Raw genomic sequence first — 21,155 nt, 5'->3', positions numbered from 1 at the left:
CCAGTGGGAAATGCGGTAAGTGGAGGATATGATTTACAGGGTATTCCCGTGGAAATGGACACCCTCACCGGTCCAACCGTGTTTGGGGAACGCCACTTGAATGAAGGCAATTGCTTGACCTCTCTCAGGTCATATCGTGAACAGAGGTTAGCCCACAGCAAAACCCCAAATCAAAGCCAAACCTTGGCCAAAAAAATTAAAAGCTTCTTCAGGATCCAGGCCAGCAAGCCACCGTAGTTGCTGCCACTATGCGGACTCAAGACAACAAAGGAGTCCTACTAGACTTAAATCGAGTAAGAGAACTCATAGGCCAGTATCCAGGGAGTGCACACCCTGGGATGTCCATCTCCATCTGGTTTGGAACAGTTAAATTGCTTAGCAATATCCAAATCACTTCCAATCAAAAAAAACATCTGGCTACACGGAAACATGGTTTGAAAGAAGCTCAATACTGGTGCGGTCATTTTAGTAATTGCAGAACCAGTCTTTAACAAAATTCAATCTGGATTCCAAACCTTAAGACCGTGTAAGACCTCAGTTAGACTGAGAAGATATACCAGGGAACCTTAAGGTTAAGATTAAGGCACAACTTTGGTTCCAGTCTCTTCTGAGAAGCAGTGGTTCAGTTACCAGCTGATTGTAGTAAAAGGCTCAGGACCCAAGCTTGATGGGGTGAAATTGGTTGAGAGAGATTTCCCTGGATTGGCTCCGATTAAAAATTGGCTGCCTGAGTAAAGTCTAATGAAATACCTGGAAGTCTTTCAGGAAAGACCATCAAAGGAACCAGAGCCACCTTAAATCCATGATTCTTCAAGAACCGCCCAGTGCCATTTGCTTTACAGGCAAAGGTAGAGGCAGAAATCAGAACGCTGGAAAGTGAGGGAATCATCAGACTTGTTCAGTTTGCGGAATGGGCAGTAATGGTCATCCAATTGTGAAGCCCAACAGGTTGGTTCACCTTCGTGGAGATTTTTCACAGATGGAAAACTGTTTATTGCAGCTGGATAAATACCAAATCTCTTCCTTAGAGCATTTATATGCGAAACCGGCGGGCGTCTGTCTTTCACAAAGGTGGACTTGTGTCATGCGTACTTTAATTGCAGTTAGGTGAGGATTCGCAGAAATATGCTACAATTAATACCCAGAAGGGTTTGTGTCAATATACGAGACTGCCATTTGGGGTAACGTCAGCCTATGCAATTTTTCCAGCGGACAGTGAAGAACATTGCCATTTATCTAGATGACCTGTAATAACAGGGAAGACCAATAAGGAGAACTTAGAGAACTCGTACACAGTCCTTTGACATTTCTTCCAGGGAGAAGGGAGAAATGTGTGTTCCAGGTACCTCAAGTGACCTACTTGGGTTACAGTGTTGATAAAACCTGTTAAACCTGTTGAAAGATAAATTGATGGCAATTGAAGATGCACCGATTCTCACTTCTGTACCAGAGCTTAGGCCTTTCATAGGGCTAGTGTGTTATTATGGAAAGTTCATACACAACCTTGCTTCCATCCTGGCATCTTTCCATCAAATCCTAAAAAAAGGGTCAGCCTTGGGAATGGTCATGTAGCTTTCGGGGAAGTGAAGAAAGAGCTATCATCCTCAAAGGTGTTGGTCCCAAGTGAGAACTGGTATTGACATGCAATGCCTCCCCATACAGCATCAGGGTAAGTATTAGCTCATAGGTGGCCCAATGGAGAGGAATGCACCCAATAGAGTATGCATCCAGGATTTTGGCTAATGCAGAGCATAAATATAAACACGCGGCAAATACTTCACACAGAGGGTGGTGGGTGTTTGGAACGCGTTGCCAGTAGAGTTGGTAGAGGCAGGCACGGTAGATTAATTTAAGATGCATCTGGACAGATGCATGAGTTGGTGGGGAGCAGAGGGATACAGATGCTTAGGAATTGGGCAACAGGTTTAAACAGTAGATTTGGATTGGCTCAGGCTTGGAGGGCCGAAGGGCCTGTTCCTGGGCTGTATATTTTCTTTGTTTTGTTTAGATATACAGATAGAGAAGGAAGGTTTGGTGGTCATATTTCGAGTCTGGAAGTACCACAAAACCCTTCTGGACGTAATAATAACAAATCACAAACCCTTGCTAGGTCTTCTTAAAGAGGACAAAGCAGTGCCACCCATAGCTTCAGGCCAAGTTCAACAGTGGGCACTAATACTGAGTGAGTATAATTACAAGTAGGAATGCCATCTGGGAGGCCATGTAGTGAATGCAGATGAATTGAGTCATCTCCCATTGGCAGATACACCACTGGTGGTACCACCAGGGGAAGAGTCCATAAGGGTTTTAAATTTTCTGGAATCACTTCCAGTCACAGCTGACGATATCAGACTTTGGACGCAGTAAGATCCAGTCCTGGGAAAATTGAAATAGCTGGTGGTGATGGGGGAAACCAAAGGTCTGTTCAACTTTTTGAAGCCTTTTGGACCTGGAGAGACCAGGTCACAGTAGAGGACAGCTTATTATTATGGAGAGCAAAAGTGATTGTCCCGGGCAAAGGTCATGGGCAGACACTGGCTGAACTCCACCACCATCATCCAGGGGTCTCCAAAATGAAGATGTTGGTCAGAAGTTATGTCCTGTGACCAGGACTGGATAGAGACATATTTGGATTGGTGGGGCAGTGCACAGAGTGCCCTGGGTTTGGTTCCACATTGATTAAACAGGTCATTTCATGGACTCAATCTTCTCAGTCATTGTCGATGCCCACTCAAAGTGGCTGGACGTGCATAATGTTCATTCATCAACCATAGGAACAATGATGGAAATACTGTTTTCATCTTTTCTAATACATGGGCTCCCGGAAGTGTTGGTCTCAGATAACAGGTCACCATTTTTCCAGCAGGGAGTTTTAATATTTCCTAAAGTCGCTTGGCATTCAGCTCCATACCATCCATCATCCAATGGTCTGGGAGAGAGGGTAGTTCAAACTTTGAAGGCAGGCTTAAAGAAACAGCTGACAGCCTCATGAGATACCAAACTGTCCTGGTTCCTATTTGATTATGCAACAGACAAGGATAGCTCCAGCTCCAGAGTTGCTAATGGGGAGCAGACTCTGCATTGAGTTAAATCTGATCTTCCTGGACCTGGCGGTGGGATGTGAAAAGTATCAGGAACGCTAGTGCCCAATGGCAGACTCCGTCAAGTGAGAGAAACAGAGAGGATGAAGTTGGTGTAGGATACACAGAAATGGCCCCACATAGGTAAGAGGCTTGGTTGGTGCGAGGTCAGGTGAAAGTGAGTACTGTAAATGCTGGAGATTAGAGTCATGCTGGAAAAGCACAGCAGGTCAGGCAGCATCTGAGGTGCAGGAAAATCAGCATTTTGGGCAGGAGCCCTTCATCAGGAACAAGGTCAGGACCAGTCATGTATAAAGTTCGGGTAGGAGCGACGGTCCTGAATAAGCACCTGGACCAAAAGAAAGCCGTAAAGTTGCAAATGGTGCGGCAACAAAATATGCCCTGCTCCTTGGAACAGTTGGAGTCTATGGGTTCTCCCTCTCTGTCAAACATTGAAGAACTCTCTAAATCTAAGGTGGGAACAGTGGATCTCACCGCATCGACACCTCTGCTGCCAGAAGAAGAGAGTGAATTTCTCCCGAGTCGCTCAAGGTGCAAGAAGCGAATGCCTGTGTTTTACATGCCGCCCATATCAGAGGCAGAATCAGAGGAATCTGACCTAGTGCTAAAGAGCCCAGGAGGTGCTACAAGAAAAAGGACTGGCCAGTGCCCTCAGACTCAGAGAGGGAGGGATTTAATGATTGTAATGAGGTCAGTCAGGTGGACTTCATAGAAGATGAGTTCCTTGATTGGGGCTGTTAATCTGAAAAGAAACTGCAGAGAGTTGTGAACACAGCCAAGTCCATCACGCAAACCAGCCTCCCATCCATTGACTCCATCTATACTTCCCTCGGGAAAGCAACCAACATAATCAAAGGCCCCTCCCACCCTAGTTACACTCTCTTCCATGCTCTTCCATTGGTTAGAAGATCTAAAAATTTATATATACACGACAAATAGATTCAAGAACAGCTTCTTCCTTGCAGGTATTAGAATTCTGAATGGACTTCTCAAATTTTAAATTTAATATTGATTTTGTTGTCTGTGTACCTCCTCTGCGGCCATAACATTTATTTCTCGCTCTGTTCTACTACCCATATGCACTTTGTGTTGTATGATCTGCCTGTACTGCACTCAAAACAAAACATTTTACTGTACCTAGATACATGTGACAGTAATAAGTCAAATAAATCAAATCAAAATCTGGTCCAATCAGGGAGTTGACAGATTAAAAAGAGGCACGTCAAACTTTCTTACAGTCTGAGAGCGGGCTCTGAGGAAGCTGGATCAGTGTCAAAGACTTTCCACACGTAAATACAGGGTGACTTGGTGATAGGATACTAGCCTCTGTGGAGTTATTTCAATTTTTGGTGGTCATTTTAAAATTGTAGTTCATTTTGAACTGGTTTTCGCTCAATTCCAAAGTACAAGGTTTTTAAGATGATCAATGAGTTTTTAAAAGATCAATATACCTAGTATAGCTAAGGTTACCTCTGGAAGCTTGGTTTGAGCAGCAGGTGAAGATCACTGTTTCACTCTGTATCTATTTAGTCGCAATGCCATTGGTGTTCAGCACCATTAGGGTGTTGCCTAAGTATGTGGCTGTACATCTCAATGATTTGTGAATCGTATCAAACAACAAACCCTTTGGCAGTTTGCAACAAAAAAGGTGCTAATTGTACCCAACCAGCCCATACTCATGAAGATCACAACATAATAACCTCTATCAGATGGATTTCCAAGAGTGAATGACATCTGCGACATAATCTTAATTTGTGTGAAGAATTCAGTTTTGATTCATCTCTTTGTTACCACACTTGGTCAAATGTGGTTTTGATGCCTGTTGTGAAACTTGAAAGGGTTCAGAAAAGAGTTACAAAGATGTTGCCAGGGTTGGAGGATTTGAGCTATAGGGAGAGGTTGAGTAGGCAAGGGCTGTTTTCCCTGGAGTGTCAGAGGCTGAGGGGTGACCTTATAGAGGTTTATGAAATCATGAGGGGCATGGATAGGATAAATAGACAATTTTTTTTCCCTGGGGTGGGGGAGTCCAGAACTAGAGGACATAGGTTTAGGGTGAGAGGGGAAAGATATTAAAGAGACTTAAGAGACAACTTTTTCACACAGAGGGTGGTACGTATATGGAATGAGCTGGCAGAGGAAGTGGTGGAGGCTGGTACAGTTGCAAAATTGAAAAGACATCTGGATGCATACATGATTAGGACAGGTTTGGAGGGATATGGGCCAGGTGCTGGCAGGTGGGACTAGATTGGGCTGGGATATTTGGTCGGCATGGACGGGTTGGACCAAAGGATCTGTTTCTGTGCTGTACATCTCTATGACTGTCAGTCTGATATCATCGACTCCATACAGAGTGGAAGCTGGCGATTCGGCCCATCGAGTCCACACCGCCCTTCCGAAGATCATTCCATCCTGACTCACCCCATCCCTGTGACCTTGCATTTCCCACGGCTAACCCACCAAGCCCACGCATCCTTGGACACTATGGGCAATTTAGCATGACCCATCCACTCTAACCTGCACATCTTGGGACTGTGGGAGGAAACCCATACAGACACGGGGAGAACGTGTAAGTTCTGCACAGTCACCTGAGGCTGGAATTGAACACAGGTCTCTGGTGCTGTGAGGTTGCAATGCTAACCACTGAGCCACCATGCCTCCCTAAAAACTTGAAGTTTCTCCTCAAGGTGACTGCCTACAGTACGTCACTTGTAGCTTTCATAATGATAACTTTAACACTCGCACCTCACCTCTTGAATCATTACATGATAAGATACAATAAAATACAATAATTCATCACTGAACAAAAATATTGATGCAACTACTTTCTTAAATAGGCACTTTAGCTTAGAACATGTCCTTCTAGACAGCTTACCTATGTATAAAATGAAAAATGGTTTTAATTGCTTTGATCTTCTTACAAACTAAGGAAAGTTACTTACAGCCATAACACTATCGTTAAATGTAGAATTTGACCTCTCAGTGGCTAAGGTAAGTGTATCCAGAATTTTAATTACAGCTAAAGTATCGGCAAGATTCTTCTGATTGTCAATCAAGTCAGTTAAATTTTGCAATATTTCTGGCAGCTTTTGGCATGTTGAATCGCGTCCATTGCTCAGTTCCTGTAAGACAACGCAAACCAAATAAAGTAAAATAAATCCTGCTCTACTCTTTGGGGTAAAATACATTCAGCCCAAATTTTTGACTTTTGCTATTAGGGTCTCTTACAGTGTTTCCTGAGGTGGGCTTTACAAAATTGGAATGTTTCTGCCTTGCTGGCGATTACGTTAGGGATTTGCAGTGACTGAGTAAGTCAATTTCCAATTTTATTAAATGACTGTTTTCCTTTTCACAGCTGCATCCACTTTTGTAAAAATTGTTCTTTAGTAACACGTATTGGGATACCATTATTATCTTGTGGTGTTACACACATCAGGTTCGAGGAGAAAGTGAGCACTGCAGGTCCTGGAGATTGGAGTCGAAAAGTGTGGCGCTGGAAAAGCACAGCCGGTCAGGCAGCATCCGAGGGGCAGGAGAGTCAACGTTACGAGCATGAACTCTTCACCAGGAGCGCTTCCTGATGAAGAGCTCATGATCAAAACGTCGACTCTCCCGCTCCTCGGATGCTGCCTGATCGGCTGTGCTTTTCCAATGCCACACTTTTTGACACACATCAGGATCTGTCTTTCAGTCTGTAGCTCCAGGAATGGAGCCATGTAGAATCCAAACCTTATAAACTTGACTAGTAGACCGGCCTGCTGAACTCATTCCTAATGTTGGCCCTGAGATGAGCAGGCAATGATACTCTTTAAAGATCTTATTAATGGTGAGTTTAGAAGGTCAACTGGGATTCCCAAGTTAGCTCCTGGTTGGGAGCTAACAGCCGGCAGGGAGGGGTGGTGGTTGGCGATGAAAAAGATCAACTTTCTGGAGGCTGTTGCCAATGCTTCAGGTGGGCTACAGGTCCTTCAAGTGTGCAACCAAAGGCCACCCAGCACAGAGGCTCTGTCCAGGTTCTACCCAACATATGATCAGAAGATGTGAGAACAGAAGTAGGCCAATTGGCCCATTGAGTCTGCCCATTCAGATCAGAGCTGATCTGAAAACTCTCAACTCCGCCTTCCTGCTTTATGCCCATAACACTCGATTCTTAACACTTAAAAATCTGTCACCGTCAGCCTTGGATATACTTACTTAGAACCCAGTGCGGTAAGGAATTCTGCAGAGTTTCCTTCCCATCTCTATCTTAAATGGGTAACCCCCTCAAGCTAAACTTGAACGGGATCGTGAAACTCTGAGGAAAGCCCTCAGCCTGAAAAATGATCTGGAGATGACGTGGAAACAAAGCAAGGATAATGTGAGAGAAACCTTTTCACATGCTGCCATTTGCAAGTAACCTTATTTTAGAACATAGAACATAGAACATAGAAAAATACAGCGCAGTACAGGCCATTTGGCCCTCGATGTTGCACCGATCCAAGCCCACCTAACCTACACTAGACCACTATCCTCCATATGCCTATCCAATGCCCGTTTAAATGCCCATAAAGAGGGAGAGTCCACCACTGCTACTGGCAGGGCATTCCACGAACTAACGACTTGCTGAGTAAAGAATCTACCCCTAACATCTGTCCTATATCTACCACCCCTTAATTTAAAGCTATGCCCCCTCGTAATAGCTGGCTCCATACGTGGAAAAAGGTTCTCATGGTCAACCCTATCTAAACCCCTAATCATCTTGTACACCTCTATCAAGTCACCCCTAAACCTTCTTTTCTCCAATGAAAACAGCCTCAAGTGCCTCAGCCTTTCCTCATACGATCTTCCTACCATACCAAGCAACATCCTGGTAAACCTCTTCTGCACCCGTTCCAGTGCCTCCACACCCTTCCTATAGTATGGCGACCAAAACTGCACACAATACTCCAGATGAGGCCGCACCAGAGTCTTATACAACTGCAACATGACCTCAGGACTCCGGAACTCAATTCCTCTACCAATAAAAGCCAGTACGCCATATGCCTTTTCCACCGCACTATTTACCTGGGTGGCAACTTTCAGACATCTGTGTCCATGGACACCAAGATCCCTCTGCTCATCCACACTACCAAGTATCTGACCATTAGCCCAGTACCCCAGCTTTTTGTTACTCATACCAAAGTGTAAATAAATGAAAAACTGTAAAGAATCAATTGTTAGTTACATTGGTGCACAGGCATCAGTTTCTCGGCATATGAAGCAAAATCTAAAAGTTTTAAAAATATGTCTAAAAGATTGACTTAATTTTAAGAACCTTCATGAAGGTTCATAACTGGGTGCAATTTTGCATGTTTGCTGTCCAAATTAATTCAATGGGCTGCCTTGGAATTTCAGGGACAAGGAAGCAATGTCCTGGCTGCCTTCCTGTGCAATGTTTCTTAAACCAAAGCAAGAAGAAACTCAAGCTGTTCCAACTTGAAATTTCTACATCTTTTAGCTTACTTCAGTTGAAATATACCCCAAAATAAATGTGAAAACTCCCATCCAAGAAATACAGAATTTGGCCACACCATCTATGAGGTATGTAGGGAAGAGGTGTTGGAAATTCTGGAAAGGGTGAAAATAGATAAGTCCCCTGGGCTTGATGGCATTTATCCTGGGATTCTCTGGGAAGCAAGGGAGGAGATTGCAGAGCTATTGGCCTTGATTTTTATGTCCTCGTTGTCTACAGGAATAGTGCCAGAAGACTGGAGGATAGCAAATATGGTTCCCTTGTTCAAGAAGGGGAGTAGGGACAGCCCTAGTAACTATAGGCCGGTGAGCCTCACTTCTGTTGTGGGCAAAGTCTTAGAGAGAATTGTAAGGGATAGGATTTATGAACATCTGGATAGCAACATCGAGGGCCAAAGGGCCTGTACTGCGCTGTATTTTTCTATATTCTATGTTCTAATCAAGACTGAGTTTTAAATGAGACCGAGAGCTGCATCAGCTAATTTTCTCATAGTTAGGCAAGTAAATTTCATCGAAGCCCACATTGAAGATTACCTGGGCCAAAGTCAATAATTTGATTAGTGCTTTGTCTGTACAGTTGAGAAACACTTTGTCCCATTCGCCGTCCTCTTTGCAAAATCGTACTATTTTTCCAACACTTCCTTCTGCACAGGTGTCCTTGCTTTCTGCATATTGGCCAGCTGTGGTAGTTTGCCAACTGTAACCATCACTGTTTTCATTCTTGCACGATGCTTCATTCTCTGAACAGAAGTTTGAAACAGAAAACAGATCACAAGGGGCAATCAATTTTGTTCTAAATACATTTACATCATTTTTTTCTTCTCTATAAGCAAATTGTACTGCATCCATGTTATTCTGTAACTAAACTTTAGCCATGGTGATCCTTTTGGCAACACTTTGATCAGAATGGCCAGTTCAACATCCTCCCACCAAACATTATCATACATTTGAGCAGCAGTGTGTTGGATAATGCACCATTAATATTCTAATGTCTTATTATCCATCATAAAGAAAGAATTCAAGCATATTTAGTATGTGTACCAAAATTAACATTTATACATATTTTATTCAGTTGAAGAGCAAAATTTTGTCTCTCTTAACTGAAATGTAAAGCAACGATACTTTATATTAAGGAATGAACTTGGCATTATATAGGAATGTTTAACACCTAAAGGCATCACTACACATTTTGCTCCAATAGAATACTGTCGAAGAATAGTTGATGCTGCAATATAAACAGACATTGCAATATGATCCTAACAAGTTCCCAACAAAAGAATTACTGCGGTCATGTAGATAAATGCAGTGATCAATTTATGTACAGCAAAGTGTCACAAGTGACAAAAATCCCATAAACTTTTTTATATAGGGAATAATGTTGACCAGAACACTAGAAGAGCTCTATGCTCTTTTTCTCATAGTGCTCCAGGACCTTTTATATCCACCTAATCCAACTGACTACATATTGATTTAATTTCTGAAACAAATGAGAATTGAGCCACTTGCATTGATATTTTAGCTATTTCCATCTTTGGTAGCGCCCTCAGATAGGTGCTCAATCATGACTTCGTTCAGATGGGAAGTCATTCAACTTCAGTTAAGTTGAAACCATGATTCAATATTAGAAATTCCAACAGGTTATAACCATTGCAGTCCCCAGCAGATTACTGATCAGCGAGAATTTGAGCTGCTGTCTCTTCCTTAATCCCTAAAGTGATTTTTCTCCTTTACTCCTCCCCTCCTCCTGAATATGACACTTCGCTAATAAGGAGCTTTGTAGTGATTGGAACAGTGGTCAGGTGGATCTCATTGACTATGAGATCCTTGATTAGGGTTGTTAACCAAGGGCCATTCAGGGATACCTGGCTGACAGATATAAACAGGGGCCTAGTATTGCCCTTTGATGTGAAGGGCAGTGCTTGTCACTGGCCACTCGGGTGTTTTTCATATCTTCCTGGTGGTGGAAACTGAATAAAGATTCGTGCACTTTGTGTCTTTCACTGTGTCTCACACACACCATGGGTGCTGGGGGAAAAATAAGCACTACCGCAGTTAGGCGGTAGTGTGGGGGTAGAAAAAAAAAACAGAAAAAAAGAAGAAAAAAAGAAAAGAAGAAAAAAAATTATAAATACATGGTTTTGATCACACAGCATTGTCCTTTGATGTGAAGGGTAGTGCTTGTCACTGGCCACTCGGGAAAAAGGAAAAAAAAATAAAATAAATAAATAAATAAACAGGGGCCTAGTATTGCCCTTTGATGTGAAGGGCAGTGCTTGTCACTGGCCACCCGGGTGTTTTTCCTATCTTCCTGGTGGTGGAAATTCAATAAAGATTCGTGCACTTTGTGTCTTTCACTGTGTCTCACACCTGCACACACACACCATGGGGGCTGGGGGTAAAATAAGCACTACCGCAGTTAGGCGGGAGTGTGGGGGTAAAAAAATAAACAGGAGTGTCAGGGATTCTGTTTATAAAAATAATTTTAAAAAATAAATAAACAGGGGCCTGGCCAAACTGGCCATAAACAGGTCCAGGCAGCGGGCTGTGAGGGGGTTGTTGGGGCCAACTGCCTGCCCCTCTTCTGTAGTTACGTTCGAGCCCGCGGTGTCCACCAACACCTTTGTTCAGTGAGAGGTGGGCACCGCAGGGAGTGGAGTGTATTATTTCTCCCTCCAACTCTATTTGATTTAATCCCCTTCACGTTCCTGATCATGTAGCATTGCCCATTGTTGAGAAGGGCACCGCTTGTCACTAGTCACCCTGGTGTTTCCTTTCTTCCGTTGTGGTGGAAAATGAAAAACGATTTATACACCTGTTGTCTTTCACTTTGTCTCACACCTAAAAAAAATATAAACAGGAGATTCAGAAAGTCTCTTCATTCTCGAGACTGGTTCTGAGCAAGCTGGTCAAAGCCCATGTACTGTGCAAGTGTAAATAAAGTGTGACTTGCTGATAGGATACCAGTCTCTGTGCAGTCATTTCAATATGAAGCAAGCACATTCTTCAATCCAGCTAGTTGAACTGGAAAGGTTGAGCTTCTTCAGGATCATAGCACCTGGGAATACTTAGCAGATGCTCTTTGCCACAAAGTAATAAAATAGAGCTTGAGAGGGGCATGAGATCCCACACCCCAGAGAGGGAACCCAGTAAAAACTCATAAAAATGTGGAAATATGAAACTGGTCTGAACTGGAGTTCTATATTAAGGTGTACAAGATTACTCTGGACCAGCCCTGCCATTTCCACATCTTATTGCTTTTTCCTTCATACAAGCTTTCCAACACTAGGCTCTCTTGGCTATGAATTTAAAAGATTCAGGAGACAAGCAAAATACATTCAAACTGGTAAATGGAGATGTACTGGTCTGACTGATGTTCCAAAAAAGGTCACCGAACCCGAAACATTAACTCTGCTTTCTCTCCAGCTGAGTTTCCACAGCAAATTCTGTTTTCATTTCTGGTCTGAATAGTCTTGTATACTTCAAAAGGACCAGTTAGATAAGTGTGTGTCTCAATCACAAGTATTAATGGTGTTTTACCATTATTTTTCCTTCTGGGAAGGACTGAACATTTTTGCTGTCTTGGATGTCAAAGTGGGGAAGTCCCAGGAGGGAAACAAACCAAAGGGCTCAATCAGAAATAAATGTATCAGGAAAGACAGGGGACTACACCAGACTATCTCTGATGGTAACTGATAGCCCAGCAAATACATGAACAAGTCTGATTTCTTTGCTCTTCATTATTTCAGGAACATTTCATTGAAGCTGGAGACAAAAGTTTTACTTACTTTTTATGACAGAAATAATTATATTTGCAGATGTACTTTGATTTACCATATTTGTGAATGTACATCTGTACACAGTACTGTTGGCAAATTTGTAATCTATCGTATATTTCCAACACTTGGTGTCATTGACAGTTTGCACAAATTCATATGAAACTCCATCTGAAATTAAAATAATAGATCCTCCTTTATATGAAGCATTTCATAATGTAAGGATAAACAAAAACATTTCACAGCCAGTAACATATCTTTGAAGTTATAGTCACAGTCCTAGGTTGGATTCTTAATTTTCACAGTAAAAGGTGAGGGCATGGTGGCTCAGTGGTCAGGACTGCTGCCTCACAGCACCAGGAACCCGGGTTCAATTCCAGACTGCGTGGGTTTCCTCTCACAGTCCAAAGATATGCATGTTAGGTGAATTGGCCATGCTAAATTGCCCATTGTGTTCATGGATGTGTAGGTTAGGTGCATTAGTCAGGGATAAGTATAGGGTAGGGGAATGGGTTATGCTTTGGAGGGTCAGTGTGGACTTGATGGGCCAAATGGCCTGTTTCCACACTGTAGGGATTCTATGAATCCCACATGCAGTATTTTTGGGTAACGATCGCAGTGTGTTTTTCTATGATGTTGATTGAGGGATAAATATTGACTTAGAACCAGGGGTAATTCATTTATTCTTCTTTGAAATAATAGCATGGGATCTTTCATATCAACCTTAGAAGGCATAGTTATTAATATGAAATCTCATGTGGAAAAGTGACCTCAGACAGTGCAGCACCCTCTCAAAACTGCACTCAAGTATTCACTGAAAAGTTTGCAATTAAAACTCTGGGAGTGGAAATTGAACCCCTGACCTTGTGATTCATGACAAAACTGATAATAAATAGAACTGCTGCAGAAACACCTAAAAAGTAAGAAGATAAAATGAATTATTCACACTAGTGATACACCAGCAATTAGGATAGTTGTTCAATATTGATTCAAAGTGCTAAGTCCCTGTCAGTTTCAAGCTGTCATTCTCATTCTTGAAATGGTCACAAGTGTAAGGATGTTTGGATTGCCAGTTTTAACTTACAAGCTACAACTCAAGGCAAAGATCTACCTTCATCTGCAGCCCTTACATTCAGATGAAAAGGGTTGTACATTCCTGCCTGCCCACACAGATGCACATTATTCACAGGAACAGGACAGAAGGCTATTTAGACAATTATCTCAACTTCATCCAGAGCAAGGGGAGGTGATGGCTTTGTGGTGTTATCACTAGACTATTAATCCAGATCCTGATTTGAATCCTACTGTGGCTGGTAGTGGAATTTTAATTCAACAAAGATCATCCGTTAAGAGTCTAATGATGACCATGATACCATTACTGAGGGAAAGAAAGTACACCTGGTTCACTAAGCCCTTTAGGGAAAGAAAGTGCTGGCCTTACAAGTGACTTCAGACTCACAGCAGTGTGTTTGACTCTTAATTGTCCTTTTCGCAATGAGAGATGGACAATAAATGCTGGCCTAGTCAACAGCACCCACATCTCATGCACAAGTAAATTGAGAAAAAAGTGTTGAGCTAATACTTTTGCTGTTTATGTTAAAAATCTTTCAAAAGTGCCTCATATATCTTTGCATTGCTTTTCTTCTTTTTAATAAAGTCATGTATTTTCTTGAAAGAATAATTGACAATCTCATGAAAGTATGCTCATTGACTAATCACCATGGTAAAACAAACTGCAAAAATAAAACTTATGATTATCCAAGCCAGGTTTCACTCTTGAATGTAGCTTGTTCAGTATTACCATTAAGGAGGAGAAAGTGAGGACTGCAGATGCTGGAGATCAGAGCTGAAAATGTGTTGCTGGAAAAGCACAGCAGGTCAGGCAGCATCCAAGGAACAGGAGAATCGATGTTTTGGGCATGAGCCCTTCTTCAGGAAGATTCCTGAAGAAGGGCTCATGCCCGAAATGTCGATTCTCCTGTTCCTTGGATGCTGCCTGACCTGCTGTGCTTTTCCAGCAACACATTTTCAGCTCAGTATTACCATTAGATCAGCTAATAACAGTATGCCTGGATGGACACAGCCCCATTAAAGTATCATGGCATTGGAACATAAGAAGAGGAGTAGGGGTCATTCAGCCTGTCAAGCCTGTTTGACCATTCAATGAGACAATGGCTGATCTGTAGCCTAACTCCATGTACCTGTCTTTGGTCCATATCCCTTAATACCTTTGCTTAACAAAACGTTATGTCTCAGATTTAAAATTAAGAACTGATTCAGTATCCAGTACTGTGTGTGTGAGGAGAGAGTTCCAAGCATCTTTTACCCTTTGCATATAGAAGTGCTTCCTGACATCTCTCCTAATTTATCAGGTTATGTTGCCTGGTTCTGGAATCCCCAACCATGGAAAAACATAATCGTTATCTCCCTTGTCTTTTCCTGCTAATATCTTGAAGGTATTCAAAATCCTGATGTGAATTATCCTTTATTCTGGGTGCATTCCCTGGCCTGCTCACTTCCAAGATCTCCAGTCTGCTGAAATATGAACACCCATTGGCCATGTGTGAAACAGACTGGTAGCCACTCTGGAATCGCAAACATAAATAAGTTTTGACCTAACTTTAAAATGGGCCTAGAAGATTTTGGAATCAATGGATTTATTCAAATAAAGTAAATGGGATAAATAAAGGCAAGTGACAATAAACTTCACACAGGCAATCATTCAATTCCCATTTTGAAGGTATATATTTGTCAAACACAGCAGTTATTTGGAATGAGTGGCTATAAACCATGACTTGATGAAAATTTTCATAGCTTAGATGTAATATTTCATGATCACAAAAAAAAAGGATTTTAACATTTTAATTTAAGATGAGAAATCAGTGTATTTCAGAAGTTCACACTATTCATATAATTCTTCATACTTTGACCTAAAGGAAATGTGAATAAAAATATAAAATTGCGTAGTTATACCTGAGCTTCCTCTTGCTTCCAAAGTGACAGTATAATTTTCTCCATCATCCTTGATGCAACATTTGACAGGGATAGTCTCATTTCTTTCAATTGAGTATTGTGATGGAATGGTTGTAATCTCCTCAGGGAGAAGAACAATGTTTGAATCTCCAGTAGCTTCATGGATCATTGAACCATTTGCAAAATAAAAATAACAGTAGTATCTACCTGCATAATGCAATGTGAAACAGATACTCACATTCAGTAAAATGATGGAATGAGTAACAAGAGCTGCTCTTTCATTAGACAGAGATGACCAGTGATAGTTTAGCCTGAGAGCTGCCACTTTTCAGGTGAGGGGAAATGTTCCTGCATCCCCTGAGGGTCCATTCCTAAAGATGGCAATGGTGGCAGAGCTGGAGTTGATGATTGAGGAGGATCTGGAGGTGGAGTTGGCTGGACATTGTCTTATCACCTAATTAGGTTGTCTGCTGGAAGCTGGGGTGGAGCTGAGAAACAATCACTCGACGGTTATGCACACTCCCTTATCTAAATAATGACATTGGCAGACTAGAGGAATTCTCACTGACTTCTTCCGAAAATCTTAAACCTCCTCCCCTGCCAGTTTGCTTTGAAAGGGATTAAGGTGTGAATAATTGGCATCACCCTGGCCTCCACCAATTTGAAACCACCCCTTCCAATTATGAGTGTTCCTGCCCTGCAGAGAAACAGAAGAACATCTGATTGGGCATATGTGAGGTTTGGGAGCAGGAATATCTATACCAGCTCCTGAGCTCCTTCCAATAATTGATTTGCAACCAAGCTGCTCTGCAACTGGTAGAATAATGACAGCATGAAATGGTTCTCACATGTTCAATCCACATTGTCCATCTGCTGCTGAGTCTTGCACACAGTTGTCCTACCTGATATCTCACTGCGCTCACACTGTTACTCAGCCTGAAACGCCCTGTGAGTGTCACTTTGCAATGACTAGACAGTGGGTTTTGTCATTGTATAGCATAGCTCATTGTTCATTCTTTCTCAGTCTGGAGCTACGTTCTTGTATTGAGCCTGGCTGGTGCTGATTCCGCTGCTACCTCTATCTATATCACCTTGGCCTAATCATAGCCTTCCCTATTGCTGTCTCTGGGAAATAAGTCCTCCCTCCACACCCAGATAATTAGAAGAAAAACCCATAGCAAGACACTGCTTAGACACAAGTTCTATTTCCTGCTGTGACTGTGGCCTCTTGTGGTGTGGGAAGAGGGTGTGAAGCTTGGCTGAACTAATGCTTCTGGCTTTTATTGAGTGAATAGCTGACTGTGTCCCTTAAATAAGGTGTCAGGACATTTAGCTCCAGAAAGTAATAGTGAGGGGAGGAGTTTCCTGCACTTCCAGCACATGTTTGCCAAGCTAGATGTGTGTACATATGTAGTTAGCTGAGATCTCTGCAATTGCAGAACATAGATACCACCCAACTGGAAGTGACATTTCCTTTCATGTTTGCTGCCAAACTTAGATTCAATAACAGAAGATTTCATACTGGATTTCTTATGCTAAGATTCAAAAGAAATGAGTGAAAATAATAGGAAATAATCCAAAAGTAAATTAGCACTCATATCCAAAGCCTAAAAGCCAAAGAATGTGGAATAATGTCAGAAGTGTATGCTATTAGATTTTGGAACCATCAGTTATTTATAAATCAACAACTTGCGCTTTGCTATAATTTTACTGTAAATGGCCTTACCTTTCCACATTGAAGTTGCATTTATTTCAAGATTGGATGTAGATATAGGATCATTCACAAAGTTATAATGACGTGAAGAAATAATTGCTTTTTCCTTATCTTTAGGTCCTTTAATGAACCAGTTCACAGACTCTACCTTGTCATTAATTGTACAATTTATCCTTAGAGGTTTCCGATAATAAATGGTTTCAGGATAAACTGTAATCATCATCAGTCCTAAAAGAAAATTGCCAGTTAATACAATTAATATTTTAACAGCACATCTTAAAACAAATTTTAAAACTTATTATTACTCAGCATCACAATTGTAATTGAGGAGGCATTTAGCAGGAACTGTAGGATAATTCTTACGCTATTGGATTTGTAATCCTGGATACTCAGTAATGGTGACCAGTGATCCATAGACTCATAGAGTCAGAGAGATATACAGCATGAACACAGCCCCCAGTCCAACTCGTCCATGCGGACCAGATATCCTAGATTAATCTAGTCCCATTTGTCAGCTATGTCCTTCCAAGCTCTTCAGATTCATATACCCATCCAGATGCCTTTTAAATGCTGTAATTGTACCACCTCCACCACTCCCTCTGGCAGCTCATTCCATGCAAATGCACCACCCTCTGCATAAAAAAGGTGCCCCTTAGGTCTCTTTTAAATCTCTCCCTACTCACCTTAAACCTATGCCCTCTTGTTTTGGACTCCCCTACCCTGGGAAATAGATCTCGACTATTTACTCTATCCATGCCCCTCGTGATTTTATAAACCATTATAAGGTCACCCCTCAGCCTCTGATGCTCCATAGAAAAGAAGCCCAGGCTAGTTAGCCTCTCCCTAAAGCTCAACTCCTCCAACCCTGGCAATGTCCTTGTTCACTAATATTGTTCAGGGAAAGAAATTTGGCCTCTTTAATCAATCTCTCCTGTACTTCAGACCAATTGTAGTAAGATTGATTCTTAATGGGGAGGTAATGGCCTAGTGATATTATCACTGGCCTATTAATGCAGAGACCCAGGTAATGTTAGGGGGACCCAAGTTCAAGTCCTGCCACAGGACAATTGAAAATTAAAAAATGTCTGAAGTTAGGAATTTAATGATGACCGTGAATCAATTGTCAGGAAAAATCCATCTGTTTCATTCATGTCCTTTTTGGCAATGAAACTGCCATCCTTACCTGGTCTGGCCTACAGCAATGTGGTTGACACTTAAGTGTCCTCTGGGCAAATAGGGATGGACAATAAATGCTGCCTCACCATCAACAGCTTCATTCCGTGAATGAACAAAGGAAACAAAACTGTCCTTTGAAATACTGAAGCAAGGCTGAGAGCTGACCTTATAGAAGTTGAAAATAAAGAGGAACGTGGATAGGGTGAATAGACAAGTTTTATCTCCCAGGGTAGGGGAGACCAAAACTAGAGGGCATAGGTTTAGGGTGAGAGGAGAAAGATGCAAAAGGGTCCTAAGGGGTAACTTTTTCATGCAGAGGGTGGTGTGTGTATGGAATGAGCTGCCAGAGAAAGTGATGGAAGTGGGTACAATTGCAACATTTAAAAAGCATCTGGATGGGTATATGAATAGAAAGGGCTTAGAAGGATATGGGCCAAATGCTGGCAAATGGGACAAGATAAATTTAGGATAACTAGTCAGCATGGCCGAGTTGGACCGAAGGGTACATCTCTATGACTCTACGACTAAGCCATTCAGTTGCATGACATGGTCACGCCAAACACAGAGGGAGAGGAATTCCTTTCCATTATAGTAGGTCTTAAAGTTGAATGTGAAGCCCATAAAATGGTAATGTCCTGTAAATGGCATTCTGCACAATAGCAAGTCTGCAACTGTAATGAAGCTATGTGCTCACCCCTTCTCCTTCTTCCTGGCAAAAGTGTAGAAAATGTGTTCAGTTTTAGGGATAGGGACAATCAGTGAGGTTCATTTTGCGCCAGAGAATGGGAAGCTTAGAGGTGTTGTCAGTTTCCCCTGCTGCATCTTAAAAGGAGCCTGCTGTATTAACATTCACAGACACTGTCAATATAGCCTTTTCCCTGTATTGTAGCTGTATGTGTATCTACACAGATTTCAGTGAGATCAACTTTAGGGAAGTAGAAACATCTGATTGCTTCACTCTGGGATTCAGGTACGAGAATTGTTTCCAGGACAGATATGGTCTCTGGTGAAAGGTTTCCCCTTCTTCTTCCTCTTCCAAAAGCCTGTCCTGTCCTATTGCACATTCTCCCTGTCATGCTGTAGCCCTGTGGTGTAAGAGTTATTGCAAGCATGGCTGACAGGAAGGTACTTGAAGTAAGGACCAAGTCCTTCAGGCTCCCTGTGCGCTTATGCAACTTTAAAGAACCAGCAATAACTTCCACAATGTGCAGTTAAATTCACCAGATATCAATAAACACCTAATGTGTCTAATTGATGGTCCATTTTGTTAGTGTTCTTTTGTGAGGATGAGGGGTTATTACCCGTTGCTGCGTTCAGTTGTGTAAGGCTAAGAGAAGATGGTGAATTCTAAAAAACAGTGCTGATGTAAAATCATTGTTACTCCTTTCACTTCCATGGGACACTCCCTGTGCATGTGCTAACACCCTCACCATGATGGCTTGTAGAAATGTGCACCTTCACCATCAATGCTACCTTAGAGTTATAGACACACACTTAGTGCTGAAAAAAATAGGGAAGGGGATTAAATTTAATGTCTGCAACTTCGAAGTGGCAGTAAAAGTTTTATTTTGTGTTTAAACAATGGCTGGTGAAACTGTTGATAAGTTATCAATTAATGGACTGTCTGGAAAAAGCAGTTAAGACAGCATCTGCCAAGAGCTTGCAAATATTAATTATTAACATTGTGGTAGTCTTTTCAAGACTTACAACATTGAGTTCTTACCTGATAATTCAATTTTAAAGGATTGTAAATCCACTTTGAAACTATAATTGATCAGATTAGCTGCATCTTGGATATGGCGCCAAAGGATGTTTGACTTTAGATCTCCATTAATTATAAGATCGTATTCAACTGTGCTCCCATTTCTAGTCAATATAAAATTTAAAGAAGATTTTTGTATGAACATGTATAAGAATAAAGAACAATGAAGAGCATTTTAGCTCTTGAGAAATTGGGAAGAGCTGCTTTAACACTAACAAGCTGTAGTGCCTAGATGTCTGAGATTGACATTATGTCAGTATATGGATATTGAGTTTTTTCGCTCAGATAAGACTCTAAGGCAGTTTATCTACTGGCTGAGGTATCTGCCAATGATGCTCTATTCATTCAGAGTGGGTGAAGCAGAACCAGAAATACCAAAAGCTAAGGACATAATTTCTGCTAGTGGTACCATGAAACTTCCCTCACCAACACTCAAGCTTAGATGTCCAGAACCTGCATGTGATATTCGCCCAGCACTTAACTTACCTCACAATAGAATTCAGGGTTATAAAACTGTGGTTGCCTTCTGTTTTGATGCTAGATTTTAGATGGTAGAATAGATAAATGCCTTTGTTGTTTCCACAGCCCCATCCAATCCCAATCACCTCCTCCATTCAATATTCAGGTGATTAAGTGGTTAGCACTCAGGACATAATTGTATAATTGATCTGAATTGAGTTCAATAACTTCACATCATGAATACTGGCATACTATTTGATTTTTGATTTGCCAAATGTCTAGCTGTATCTTGTTTTCATGTTTTGCTTTCATACACATCTCTCCTTTATTCTACCCTTTACACCTATTAGCAAATGTGGATTTGGTGATAGTGAATTATTTCAAACAACCCCTAAGACCATAAGAGCATAAGAAATAGAAACTGGAATAGACAGTTTGGCCTCTCAGACCTGTCCTACCATTCAATAGGATTGTGGTTGATCTAACATTCCTCACATTCAGTTTCCTGCCTTTTCCCTATAATTCTTGATTCTGCGGCCAATCAAAAATCTATTTTTTTTTACATTCCCTACAGTGTGGAAACAGGCCCTTCAGCCCCACAAGTCTACACCGACCCTCTGAAGAGTAACCCACCCAGACCCATTTCCCTCTGACTAATGCACCTAACACTATGAGCAATTTAGCATGGCCAATTCACCGAAGCCTGAACA

At 41.7% G+C, this 21,155-nt stretch overlaps 1 protein-coding gene across 1 annotated transcript in view; it reads right to left on the bottom strand.

The window, feature by feature from the left end:
* LOC140454448 (adhesion G-protein coupled receptor F3-like) overlaps window positions 1–20,600 on the bottom strand; it is a 40,320-nt gene extending 19,720 nt beyond the window's left edge. The window contains exons 1-7 of the mRNA XM_072549197.1: window positions 20,473–20,600; window positions 19,948–20,090; window positions 17,061–17,276; window positions 15,335–15,541; window positions 12,374–12,532; window positions 9,123–9,328; window positions 6,041–6,220 (exon numbers count right to left, since the gene is read on the bottom strand). Of these exons, the coding sequence (XP_072405298.1) occupies window positions 6,041–6,220; window positions 9,123–9,328; window positions 12,374–12,532; window positions 15,335–15,541; window positions 17,061–17,276; window positions 19,948–20,090; window positions 20,473–20,600 (1,239 nt within the window). The remainder of the gene's footprint in view (window positions 1–6,040; window positions 6,221–9,122; window positions 9,329–12,373; window positions 12,533–15,334; window positions 15,542–17,060; window positions 17,277–19,947; window positions 20,091–20,472) is intronic.
* Window positions 20,601–21,155: the final 555 nt, after the last annotated feature.

The sequence above is a fragment of the Chiloscyllium punctatum genome, chromosome 3, assembly GCF_047496795.1.
Source record: "Chiloscyllium punctatum isolate Juve2018m chromosome 3, sChiPun1.3, whole genome shotgun sequence".
NCBI lineage: Eukaryota > Metazoa > Chordata > Chondrichthyes > Orectolobiformes > Hemiscylliidae > Chiloscyllium > Chiloscyllium punctatum.
Note: the sequence above shows the minus strand (reverse complement) of the source record. Positions and strands in the feature narration are given on the sequence as shown.